The 12957-nt window shown below is 55.7% G+C and overlaps 2 protein-coding genes and 1 long non-coding RNA gene across 3 annotated transcripts; 2 read left to right on the top strand and 1 right to left on the bottom strand.

Annotated features, from left to right (window-relative positions):
- Positions 1 to 1549: 1549 nt before the first annotated feature.
- On the top strand, positions 1550 to 2948 carry GUCA2A (guanylate cyclase activator 2A). Its single transcript, XM_058717825.1, has 3 exons — positions 1550 to 1681; positions 2121 to 2316; positions 2709 to 2948. Exons 1-3 carry the CDS (start codon positions 1607 to 1609, stop codon positions 2771 to 2773), a joined length of 336 nt encoding a protein of 111 aa, XP_058573808.1. The 5' UTR covers positions 1550 to 1606; the 3' UTR covers positions 2774 to 2948.
- A 2766-nt stretch (positions 2949 to 5714) lies between these two features.
- On the top strand, positions 5715 to 6903 carry LOC131493543 (uncharacterized). The gene is made up of 2 exons (XR_009252733.1): positions 5715 to 5794; positions 6739 to 6903. It is a non-coding gene; the product is annotated as an uncharacterized LOC131493543 (long non-coding RNA).
- Positions 6250 to 8732, bottom strand: GUCA2B (guanylate cyclase activator 2B). Its single transcript, XM_058698085.1, has 3 exons — positions 8580 to 8732; positions 7273 to 7459; positions 6250 to 6538 (listed from the first exon to the last, which is right to left on the bottom strand). The coding sequence occupies exons 1-3, from the start codon at positions 8667 to 8669 to the stop codon at positions 6477 to 6479; spliced, it is 339 nt and encodes a 112-aa protein (XP_058554068.1). The 5' UTR covers positions 8670 to 8732; the 3' UTR covers positions 6250 to 6476.
- Positions 8733 to 12957: the final 4225 nt, after the last annotated feature.

The raw sequence follows: 12957 nt of genomic DNA on the forward strand, positions 1-12957 counted from the left end.
ACATTAGAACCACGGAGCTCCCAGGGCTTTCCTTCTTCTGTGTCCTGGAGGCCTGGCTCACAACAGAATCCGATGAACACCCACTGGACCAGGGCAAGTCCTCGTGGTGATCAGAGTCTAGAGGGGCAGAGACATACACCCGGGTAATCCTGCCCAACATTCCCGGTAGAGGAACGTGCCTGCTTCTATGGGAGCTACAAGAGGCAGCTAGGGATGGAGTGGGGGTTCTTTGGTCCGGGTCTTAAAGTTTGAGGAGGAGTTCACCTAGTGACAAGGGTGGCAGATAAAATAGCACGTTCAAAGGCAGGGAAGCATGTTCAGGAAGGGTTGGGGAGGTGAGCCTGGTAAGAAAGGCCAGGGCAGGGCGGTTAGGCTGGTCTAGTTGGGGAAGAAAGGGGGTAGGAGGAAAGGCACACATGGTGGGGGTAGTCGGAAGGCAGAAACAGCGGGATGGAGAGGGCTGGGGGAGCAGTGGCCAGGGTATCTGGAGGGAGAGGGGAGGAGTTCATTCTAAGACCGTCTGAGACTGAAGGACAGACGGGAGAGCCAGGTCAGCACAGGCAGGCAGGTGGTCACCAGAGGGGTCAACCGGGGCCAGAAGCTGCTGATATTGATCAAAATAATAATAATAATAATAATAATAATAATAATAATAGCTGAATGAGTTTTCACCGAGTGCTTCCTGTGTGCCAGGCACCGAGCTGAGCATTTGTATGACATCATTTAATCCCCAGAATGAGCCCACCAGGTGGGTGGTATTAGAATTATTGATCCACAAGGGATACTGAGGCTCAGAGAGGAGAAACAATTTGCCCAAGTTCATGCACATTAAAATCAGGCAGCAGGTAGGACTGGAACCCAGGCCTGTGGGACAGGAAGAGCTGAGGCCTCCCTCAAAGTCATGGTGGCCAAACCTAGGACCTGCTTTGGCCTGTGACTCATCTCTCATCATTTGAAGCCCCCTTGGAAGCCCCTCCTCCCTGCAGGCTGAACTCCTCGCATTTCCCTGAATATTCCAGACCGTGTTCACCTCCTGGATGTTCTGCATATAGCGTCCTGTGCAAGAAGTGGCCTTCTAATCCTTGCCCCTTCTCTAAGAAAATTCCACCCCTTCTCCAGAACTCAGCCCCAGCACAACCTCCTTTGGGAAATCTTTCTGAACTGCCTGCCCCAGGCTGGGTGAGGGGGCACCACCCTGGCCTCTCTACCTCCCAACCCCCACTCCCTGACCACCCTGCATTACCACTGTGTAGGCCTCCCTCCTTAAGGGCTGGGCTCGGTCTGCAGCCCCACCCCAGCCAGGGCCGGCCTACAGCAGGTGTCAGTGAGTGCGTGTGGTTGGTGAATGAACACAGGACCCACCTGGCTAGGGGTTAAAGTAGGAAGGAGCTCAGGGTGGGGCGGGGCTTCTGCCGGGCTTCTGGGACTGATCTCTTATTTCCCAGGGCTGTCTCCAACCTTATCTGGTTAGGCCTGAGTTGAAAGCAAGCTGGTGACATGCTGACATGGTTCCCGGGTTACTCAGTAACCTTGCCCTCTTTAAAAATCCCACTGTTTCCCCCTGGCATCCAGAACCGACCGCTTCTCCCTCCTGGGCACTGCTGCCATGAATACCTTCCTGCTCTCTGCACTGTGCCTCCTTGGGACCTGGGCAGTCCTGGCAGGGGGAGTCACCGTACAGGTAAATCCTCTGTCCCTACCCCGGCCCGGCTTGCTCTCTGCTCCCAGTTCCCAGGGCCCGTCCCCTGAGAAAGCACCCCCTCTTTCTGGAGCTGGAGCAAGGTCTCAGGTGTGGCCCTTTCTCAGGAACCTGTTTCTCAGTCCTGTCTCGTATGCCCTCCCCTTCAAACTTGGACAGAAGAGAAATCGCCATTTGGGAAAGCGGGTTGATTAGCCAATTTACTGAGAATGGGATTATTAGTCCCATTTTTCAGAGGAGGAAAATTGAGCCTCAGAGAGGTTCTGTAACTAGCCCTAGGCACAAGGCTGGGAAGTGAAGGAGCTAGATTCAGTTCTAGACCTTCCTCTCAGCCAGAGCATCGACCTGGGTCTTGGGAACCATGCGGGCATCCCAGAGCAGGCTGTAGCCTGGCCTGACACTCTGAACTTGTCTCTCTCAGGATGGAGAGTTCTCTTTTTCTCTGGAGTCAGTGAAGAAGCTCAAAGACCTTCGGGAGCTCCAGGAGCCCACCATTCGGAACCGTAGGAAGAGTGGTGGGCCCGTGGTTCCCAAAGCCTGCAGCCACCAGAAGTTTCCCGAAGAACTCAAGCCTCTCTGCAAGGAGCCCAATGCCCAGGAGATCCTCCGGAGGTTGGGTGAGTAGCCACCTCCCTGGTGGGTGGGGCCTGGGAACTCCCTGATTGGTGGCACGGGAGGGGGATGTGCTCTGATTGGTGGGTCTGATGAGGAGGTCGTAAGTAGTTCTAAGTTGTAATTGGTGGAGCTTGCTCTAGGAAGATCCCCGCTCTGGCTGATGATTCGTTGGTAGTTCTGCATCCCGCCCCTCCGGCCTTAGCAATTGCTCCTTCTGGGCGGCATCTCCACTTTGACTGGCTGGCTTGAGCGCTACCTGTTTGAGGGGGAAAGGCCAGCCGGTCGGAGAGGACAGGCTTGGGTTTCTCCTGGGGACTCCGGGGCAGATGTCCAAGCTCTGGCTCAAGGGAGGGCGGGGCCTTGGCTCTCTGGGCGCCCCATCTCTCCTGCACAGAGGCCATCGCCGAGGACCCGGACTCGTGCGAGATCTGTGCCTTCGCTGCCTGTGCTGGATGCTAGGACGGTCGGCTCGCTGCCTCCTGCCCCGGCCGATGCTCCCACTGCCCGCAGCTCGGCCTACCCTGCCCCCAGGGGAGGCGTGAAGAGGGCGTGGCCTGGGGCGACCTGCGCAAGCCCGGCCCCTGCCCCCCAAGATCCCCTCCGACCCTCAGCTAATAAACCAGATCCCAGAGTACTCCTGGTGTCGAACCTTCATCTGCCAGCCGACTCATCACCCAGCTTTATGGGTGCCTACCCTGCCCTCAAGCTCAGAGTTTACTGTGTGAAGTGCAAGGACCCTCTCTCCCTACTGAACTGGGGCTGCCATCGCACACAGGCACTGAGGGGACCTCAATCTGCAGGCCACCAGCTGGAGGGAGGGGTGGTGGAGCGGAACCTCTGCTTTTCTGTCACCTCCTCCGGGCGGGTGGGGGGAGGGAGGGCACCAAAGTCTCTAAGCCCTGAGTGAGCTCAGGAGTCCCTGGTCTGCATGTCCAGCCCAGTTTGGGTGGCTGTGAGACTGGCCCCAAACTCTGCGGTGTTCAGGGGACCCCCCAGCCCTTGTTCCCTGACCACCTCAGCGTTGCCTCCTGCCCTACCCCCTGGGACTCACCCCTTCCTCTGCTCCCCTCACCTGTGCTCTGCTCCTCTTCCCACACTCCTGGCCAGATAAACTCCTGCTCAGGTGCCAAGGTTGTGCTCCCATGACCCCTCCTCAGAAGCCTTTCTTTACCCTCCCAGGGGGGTCTTCATGCTCCTGCTTTGTCCTCTGTGCTCTGTGGGCACTTTGATCACCCATGCCCCTTGCGAGGCTCTGGCCACCCTGAGCCATAAATGGCTTCTGTGCCGGAGGAGTCTCCCTGACCCCCAGAGTGGGTGAAACCCACCACGACAATGATTGCATGAGGATATGACCTAGGGCAGGCAAAAGCCAGAGATACCCAGTTCCAGCCCCATACCACATACTGTGCAATGCTAGGAGAAGTCACTTTCCCTCTCTGTGCCTCAATCACCTTCCCTGTAAAACTAGGACTGTACTAGTATCTGCCACCCAGGCTGGGAGAAGTAAACCAAAACATGGGGAACCAGAGCCAAGCTGAGAATGGTTCAGACAGGGGTGAGGAGGCGAGGCATGGAGGGCTGCTTGTTAGCAAAGTTAGAGGGAATGGGCAAAGAGGAGGTGACCAGGGTATTTCTTGGGGAGTCAGGCAGAGAAGTGTCACGGGATGATTGAGGCAGAAGTCCTTGGGCCACAGAATTCAGAGGGCGAAGTGTCTTCAGGGCCAGGTCAGGGGAGGCTCTGCAAAGGGGAGGGGTGGCAGGCATCTGCATGAGTGTTTGGGATAGGCACTGGGGTGGATGGACATTCAAAACCAATCTGGAGGGAGGGAGGCCGAGGGCGTTCCAGAAGGGGGAGTAGGTGCGGACCTAGAAGTGGGAAGGTCCAAGGCACTAGAATGGTTCAGTCTGGACAGGGTGGGTCCTGGGAGGCACCCAGGGCTGGGTTTGAACCTGACCATGTCACTTACAAGCTGTGTACAAATAATGCACGCAAATGTGTATGTAATGCTACTTACCCTACAAACCAAGTCTCCCTGAGACTTGGTTTCCTCATCTGAAAATGGGGATGATGACAGCACCTCCCAGGGCTGCAGGGCATTTGATGTGACGCATGCTGGGGCAGAATCATGAAACGCTCCCACTCTGGAGCTGAGCTCTGGGTGTGAATCCTGGCTCTGCCTGTTACTGGCTGTGTGATTTTGGCCAGTTACTTAGCCTCTTTTCTCCTCAGTCTCCTTATCTGTGAAATGGGGATCACAAGAATCCCTACTTGGTAGGGTTGAGGGAAGGTTAAATGCAGTCACATAGTCAGAGTCACATAGTCAGAGTCACATAGTCACTCTGAGAGCCCTGCAGGGCCCATAGTGGACACTTCTGCGGCTGCTATTATTACAGTTTCTGTGTAGATGGCTCAGCTTGAGCCTGGCACATAGTAGGTGGTCGGTCAGTGGCATTTCCCTTCACTGCCTCCTCCCCAGGCAGGTGGACACCCAGCGTAGCTGAAGGGAGCAGTGGGAGCGAGGCCAAATGGTACCTTTGGGCTCAGTTTAGAACGGAGAGGGCGTGCTGGGGAGCCCCAGAAGGATAAGGGGCCCTGTCAGAGCAGGGCTGCGGGGTTCCCCTGGCATGTTGGGCACAGAGAGTCTGCAGGATGCAGGGCCAGGGAGGAAGGTCTGCCTGGCCTGGGGAAATGTGATAAGGGCTCATCTCGAGTGGTGGTAAGAGAAGAGAGGGCCCCGAGAGTCACAGGAGGCATTGCAAAGGCCCCAGCCAGCCTTGCCCGTGGGGTGAGGGAGAGGAAGGAACTAGAACTCTGGGGTTTGTGGCCTGGTCAAATGGGGGGCTGTGGGGCTCATGAGCAGAGCTGGGCGGTTGGGATGGGGAGCTGGTCTGGGGAAATTCGCCATGGCCTTGGCCCTGGGTGATCTGAGTTCAGAGATCACCACCCCTTTATGCCTGGCTCTCCTCTCTGGCTGCCTGGGACAGGGGCTGTGGAGGAGCCCATCGTGTGGAAGGGCCCTTCTTCAGGGAATGCCCAGCACGGCTCCTGCCTAGAGTGAAGGAGTTGGCTGCAGCTGCGAGGGTGTTGCATCAGGTGTCATCAGCGTGGCCGAGTCACAGGGAGGCAGCAACAAGATGGTTCAGAGCATGGGCTCTGTCCCCGACTGCCTGGGAAGAAGTCCGCTTTGCCATGTTGCCGAGCCTGTGGTCTTGGGCGAGCTGGTTCTCTGTCTGTACCTGGGTCTCTTTATTCATAAAGTGGAGTATTTATAATAGCACCTGCTTCATCAGACAGTTTTGAGGACTCAGTGAGTTAGTAAGTGCAAAGCATTTAGAATAGGGCCTAGGGTATAGCGAATGCTCAGTAGATGTTGGCTATTATTGTTATTATTATTCCTCAGGGCCGCCAGGATGGAGTGAGGGAGGAAAGGTCTTCCTTCCATCTAGAGCTGGCCAGAGGGTCCTGGGGAGCCCAGGAAGGTAAGGATAAGGGCCAAGGCCCCTCTTCTCGGGAGCCCCGGGGTGGAGGCAGAGCAGAAAACGGGCCTGGGGAGGGGGCACCACGTGGTTCTTCCCTGCACCCACCACTCCTGCAGCCCCACCTCCTGGGGGACGCTCCCTGCCCTCCCTGCCCCCTGGTTGTCGCTCTGGCTCTGCGGCTGGGCCAGCGCTTGGGCTCGGCTTGTGGGGTCAGGTGGGAACAGGTGCTCCATGGTTTCTTAGGTCTGTGATTGTGCGAGACTCATTTCACTCCCCCGGCCCGCATCCTGGAGCCTCCCTCCTCCTATATGAAATAGGGCTTGATGAACCAACTCCCCAGGCGCTGGAAACTGGGAAATTCCTGACCATATCATTAGATCAACCTTTTTCCTCAACCGCTCAGCTACCCGAGTGCCTCTGCCCATGGCCCCCGGGGATGAACAAATGGACTCCAGACTCCGTGTGTAGGTGGGGAATCTTTATTCAGCAGCAGGGTTGCCTCAGGGGCCAAACTCTCCTCCAACCAAGTGTCCAACTGCTTTGTGCCCGATCTAGCCGCTCGAGCCTCTGGCTGGTGGTGATGACCTCAGGGTCCCCCCCGGAACTCGGGTGGGGGTGCAGGCTGTGAAGGCAGCGGGCTGGGGACAAAGTGTCCGGGGTGGGCTCAGGACGCCCAGCCATCTCAGAGGCAGCCGGTACAGGCGACATTCACACACAACTCACAGTCGTCATTAGCCATGGTCCCTGGGCAGGGGAGAAAACCGGTCAGCTGACCCTGCCCGTGAACCACCTGTGGTCCAGGGAGCTGCTGGCCGGGCAGCCAGAGAAGGCTGCTTCGGAGGGGGCCTGAGGGCGAGGACCAGCATCTTTCTCACAGATCAGGAGCATGATGCTGGAGAAGCAGAGAGTGACTCGGGTTCAAGTCCCGGCCCTCTCCTTCCTAGCGGGGCCTGGGCGTGCCTCTTACACTCTCCGGGCTGGAGTTTCCCTGCTGACTCTGTGGACAGCATCAACTGACAGGGTGGCCATGAAGAGAGAAGACCAGCAAAGGGACTGACACAGGCCTGGCACTTAGTAGGTGCTCAATAAATGCTAGTAAGTCGCTATTGTCACTGGCCAGTTCTGCTTCTTCCCTCACATTTCAGCTTAGATGTCACCTCCTCTTGGAAGTCTTTCAGACTCCTTATGCCACCCCAGACATGAGCCATCTCTCCTCTGTGTCCCCCGTGCTTTCCCATCAGCCACCGTATTGCAGGCATGGCCTACGGGTCTGTTGTCCGGTGCCCCCTTCCCTCCCATCCGTGACGTCTGGTAGAACAATCGACGGTCCAGGTTGCCAGGGCCTGAGGGGGCAGGCCTTGACTCTCCCTGGCCCGGCCACTGGGTGCTTAATGGAAAGAACGGGCAGTGGAGGAGCTGGGGTGTGGGCAGGAGAGGGAGCCAGAGGCAGGAAGCTTCGCAGGGGTGGGGGCACTCACTCAAAGCCTGGAAGACGCTGGCCGCTTCCCTGGATGCACAGATGGGCTGGAGGTCCTGTGGCAGGGCTGGGTGGTGACACACGGAGGGCACAAGGCTCTGGGCCTGGAGGCGGGGGTTGGGCAGCCACTGCTGCTCCAGGTTACTCAGCTTCTTCACTGATTCCAGCTGGACCTGGAAGCCTTGGTACTAGGGGGGCAGGGGAGAGGAGATGAGAGGGATCCGCAGAACTTTCCCTGTTCTCATGGGGGGTCCAGGCCATACTCAAAGGACAGCCTGGGAGGTGGGAGCAAGCACCTGCCACTTCACACCCCATCGTGCCTCAGGCCCCCAGGAACTGTAGATGAGGATCCGATGGGGCTGGGGAGCAGGTGGTTCAGGGCACGGGCTTTGGAGACCAGTGTAAACCCCCTCCCCCACCCCGGTTCAAATCCCAGCTCTTCCCAATAGGCCGCCTGTGTCTTCTGCACTCTGAGAGTCATCTGGCAAATGGCCCCTCCCCAGCGCCTGCCACCAGTACAGTCCACGCTGGGTAACTGGGCGATCACCCCTGAACCGACGTGGCAAAATGATGGCAACCCCAAGTTGGCCGGGTTCCAAGGCCAGGGACGCAGGGGTGGGGGGAAGGTGACTCTTCCCGTCCCTCCCAAGGAGGCTCCACCCAGAGTTGGGAATGTGACAGGGCCACAGACCTCCCCACTCTTGCTGGCCAGCGGCATCCGGCCGCCTGGCAGGCGGACCCTGCTTCCACAACTCCCTCCAGCCTCACGGTTGTCCAGGAAGGAGCCCCTGCCCCTCTGCTGTCTTCTCTCTGAGCCTTTGCATACGCTGTGCCCTCTGCCCTGAACTGTCCTTGTCCTCTGTGCCTAGCTACCTCCCGCTCATCTTGCAATATCAGCTCAGTTACCTGCCAGGGAAGCTCTTCCGGTGACTCTCCCCCGCTCCACCCATTCATGGGAGAATATAGGGAGCTGTGGGAGACCCCCCCTCCTTCTGGGCTCCCGAAGGGCAGGGACTATGTCTTGTTCCACCTTCTGACCTCTGGCCAGGACCGGCCTTCTGATAGAGCAATGCTGAATAGCAGCGGTTTATTATTGCCATCACTGCTATCATCACTCCCTTCAGCCTTCTCGCTGCCGCCACCCACCAGCTGTCTTGGTCCCTGGGTCATGCTTGGGTGTTGGGCTGAGCCCTGCGCCCACCAGCTCTTGCTCCCCTATATCCCATGACGTTTCTAACGTCCCCTCTCCATCCCAGCCCCTCACGGGGGGACCTTCAGGCAAAGGGCACACTGGCCGGAGGGACTCACCTGAATGTAGACTGACTGTGTGCCCTGCAGGAGCACCAGGAGGAACACAACCATCCTGGACAGGAGTCCTGACGCCATCCTGCCGTGCATCTCACGCCGTCTGTATCCCGCTGCTGCTCCCACAGGCTCCCACCTGCTTCCCCAGCGAGCAGCTCTTTATAGGCCAGGCTCCAGTACCCTAGCCACTCATTAACTGGCCAGCTGGGGCGGGGTTGACAGCTGGTTGGCTGGCTGGGGGTGATGAGGGCAGAGAGGCCCAGAGAATTCAGAAACAAGATACTATGTGTCAGGCACCTGTGCGGGTGGCTCTGTGGGAGGGCCTTGGATGCACCCCTCTCCTTAGCTCCACGAGACACCTATTCACACGGAATGATGGAGAGACCATTGTACAGACTGGGAAAGTGAGGCCCAGGAGGTGAATTCACTTGCCTCAGGTCACCAAGCTAGTCAGTGACACAGCAGGGACTCAAGCGTCTTTGACTCAGGTCAGCCTATGGTCCTTTCTCCGGGCAAAGGAGGCAGATAGACAGGCTGGTCCAGGGTGAGATGGGCAGACACAGGACTGATGTCAGCACTCTCCGTGGCTCTGGACCTGATTGTCTCCTGACCCTCCATCGGGTTCAGTTTAAGACCCCTCCTCCTGATCAGTCCCCACCCGGGCCCTCAACCTGCCTCTCTCTGCCACCTGCAAATGGTGCTCGGGACCCTCAGGCCATGTTTGACCCATCTCGCCTGTCCGTGCCTCGCAGAAGCCAATCGCCTAACCCAGCATGCTATTGGGTTAGAGGAGGAGGAAAGAATGCCGACCTTGGGGACAGATTGACCTCGGCTCGAATTCTGGTCCTGTTGCAGCTCTATCAGTTTGGACAAGTCACCTCAACGCTGACTGAGCCTCTTTCCCCTTCCATCAAATGGGCATAATGACAAAATCCACTGCATGAGGTTGCTGTGGGGGTGATGGGGCCGGGTCCACTGAGTAATACTTGCCCCCTAATCTCCTTCTAGGCAATGTGTAACCCACTATATCCGTGGCTGAAGGTGGGGTCAGAGAGAAGAGGACAAAGTCCGCGAGGGTGTTATCACCACTGCCACCAGGTAGCTGTAAACAGTGCCTGAGAGTCAGGACTCACCTCTGCCGGACAGGGAGCCTGGCATGTGATAGGCACCCCACACGTGACATTGAATTGAAGCCCAGGTGGCCCAGCTAGGTATCTGAGGCTCACTCTCCAACCTGTGGTTCAAATTTGCTGTCATCACATGTCCTAAGACAAACCCTACCTGCACATGCCTTTGCTGACGCATTCTACCTGCCTAGGATGCCCATCGCCCTTTCTCTTAACTTGGCAGGAAATGGAGAAGGGCTGGAGTGAACTCTGGCATTTCCTATGTCTAGCTCTGGATCCAGACTTCAGCCTTTATTGTTTAGAGTATGAAGGAATTAACGCGCCCTTACACGCTTTCTCATCGGCAAACTGAAAAGAATCGTCGGGAACCATAGCTCTCGTTTCTTGAACAGGCCCCGCGTGCTAGGCCTGGTTTATGTGCACGAGTCCTTCGAATCCTCTAAGAGAGGTGTAATGATTGTCTCCATTTTCCAGATGAGTAACCTGAGGCCCAACAAGGTCAAGCACCATGTGAGTGAGAGGGGAGAGCAGGCTTTATCGCTGAGATTCTTGTATCTGCTCAGGTGATGGTGTTCTAGAAAATGGAACTTGGGCCTTGGAGGCAAGAAGATCTCAGTGCTTCTCAACTGTGTGACCTTGGGTACCTCACTTAGCTTCTCTGAGCCTCTGTTTCTTCATCAGTAAGTGTGGGAAATAATGGACGACCTCATCGTGGCTTCATGGGACCAGTCCCATCCCAGAGGAACTGGTGACTCCCCCTGTCCCCAAGCGGACTGTCTCCCCAGCCAGCGTCTGGTCCACGGTGGCCACGCAGTCAGTGCTGGGTCGTCCACCTCTCCTTCTCCAGGGAGCTCTCCCTGACAAGCCCCATCTCTGAACCTACGGCTGGAACAGTTCTGATCTTTGGCTCCCGAACCCTTGCTTTCCCCATCAGAGCAAGCTCAGCTCCCCTGCCCCTACACCAAAGGGTGAGGAACAAACCTGGAGGGGCTGGAGGCCCCCCTTTCTCTTCTCTGCCTTCCAGCTCCGCCAGCCAGGGCCCCTCATGTGTTCTTCTTTCCCTGGGAACAAGTTGTGGGACTTCCCTATCTGCCTAACATGACTCAAATTCATAGTTCAGCCCAGCTCCTCCTAATCACTTCACGAATGACCCATTATCTATCAAAACTAAACCAGTCACAGACACAAACCCTGCCCGCCGCCCCATTCGGCCAGCGTACTCTGACGTTTCTCGGGGCGCTTCTTTCTTGAGGGACCTGGGAAATGACTGTCGCGCTAGCCTGTACTCTGGTCCCTGTGCGGAAGCCTCAAACACCCCAGCGGAGTGAGTGACAGCTCACTGTGTGTGTGTTTGGGAACGTCTATCTCCTCACTGGGCTCCCCACTCAGGGACCCCCCCGCCGTGGTGCCCCAGAGCCTGTGACCCTCCCTGCCCCTAAATGGACCCCTTCCCCAGCAGAGCAGCATTTGTCACAGCAGACCACCCTGTCTTTCTTGGAATAAAGCATTTTTCCACTTGCTGACTGGGCCACCTGCTCCCCAGATTTTCTGCCAATCTCATTGGCTCATCTTCTCTGTTTCCTCAGAATGACCCAGGGACCCCAGGGCTCGGTCCTCGGACCACTTTCCTGTGTCCATAGTCACCAGTGATCTGATCCAGTCTCAAGGACTTAAATGCCACCAGTGCCCTATTCTCTCCCTAACCTGGCCTCTCCCCTCTGTTCCAGACTCCTTTATTTACGAGCTCAGCATCTACCATAACAGTCGATGGCACTAACATCACCTCATTGCTCAGGCCGAAAATCTGAGTCATCCCTCATGCCTCTTTTTCTTTTATCTGCCAAATTCAATTCATTAGCAAATCCAGTTGGCTCTCCCTTTAAAATATTTCTAGACTCTAACCGTATCTCACCATGTCCACTGCTCCCCGAGGTCCAAGCTATCATCCCTGGTCATTGGTCTCACAGATTATTCCAACAGCCTTGTATTAGAATTCTGCAGAGAAACAGAAACAGAATATGAATACACACACACACACACACACACACACACACACACACACACACACATATATATATATCCTATTTATATATATAAAATTTATATCTTATCCTTCCTTTCTTTGTACAATCTATCTATCCCCCTATCAGCTACCTATCAATCAATCATCTAATCTATGTCTGTCTATCTATCTAGATGTATTTTAAGGAACTGGCTTATTTCGTTGTGGGGCTGGCTAGTTTGAAATCTGGAGGGCAGACTGCAGACTGGCAGGCTGGAAATTCAGTAAGAGTTGACACTGTAGTCTTGGGTCTGGGTCTTGAGTCTGGGTCTTGAGTCTGAGTCTTGAGTCGGAAACCTGTAGGGCAGATCAGTAGGTGGCAAACGCAGGCAGAGTCTTTCTGTGGCTGTCTTGGGGCAGATTTCCCTCTTCTTTGGGAAACCTCAGTCTTTGCTCTTCAGGCCTCCCACTAATTGGGTGAAGCCCATCCGTGTTATTCACTTCAAGTCTGCTGATTGTAAATGTTAATCACATCTGAACAAATATCTTCATAGCGACATCCAGACTGTTGTTTGACCAAACAACTGGGCACCATAGCCTGGCCAAGGGAGACCTTCGGCTAGATCTCTCTGTACCTGCTCTTGGCTTTCTTCAGGCCCTTCTCCACCTGAAGCAGCCAGAGTGATCCTATCACAGTCTAAGTGAGACCATGTCTCTCTTCTGCTCAAATCTAACAGCTTTCCAGTGTACTCAGGGTAAACCAAAGGCTTCTACTGTTCTGTAAGGTTCCTTTGGCATCCCTCCAAAGATTGTGAGCTTATCTCCAAAGATTCTGCCTTTCACTCTCTGGATTCTGGCCACACTAGCTTCCTTGCTGTCACCCAAACACACTAAAGGTTGCTTACGTCGGGTCTTTGCTCTTCACCCACTATATATGTGGCTCACCTGTCACTTCATCCGGGTCTCTGCCTAAATGCCACTTGCCCAAAGAGATCTTGCCTGGCCATCCTACCTCAGAGAGCTTCCCCCATCAATCCTTGTTTTCTTAACTTGCTTTCCTGTAGCACTGGTCCTATATATACATTTTACTTCTTACATTTCTCCCCCTACTGGATTGTAAGCTCTATTAGAGTAAGGAATTTGTCCATTTTGTTCTCCCAAAACAGTATCTGGCACACGGCTGGTGCTCAGCTAACACCTGATGAGTTGAATAAATGAATATATTTGAAATATCTACTCCAGGAACCACTAG

Source organism: Neofelis nebulosa, chromosome 2, assembly GCF_028018385.1.
Source record: "Neofelis nebulosa isolate mNeoNeb1 chromosome 2, mNeoNeb1.pri, whole genome shotgun sequence".
Taxonomy (NCBI): domain Eukaryota; kingdom Metazoa; phylum Chordata; class Mammalia; order Carnivora; family Felidae; genus Neofelis; species Neofelis nebulosa.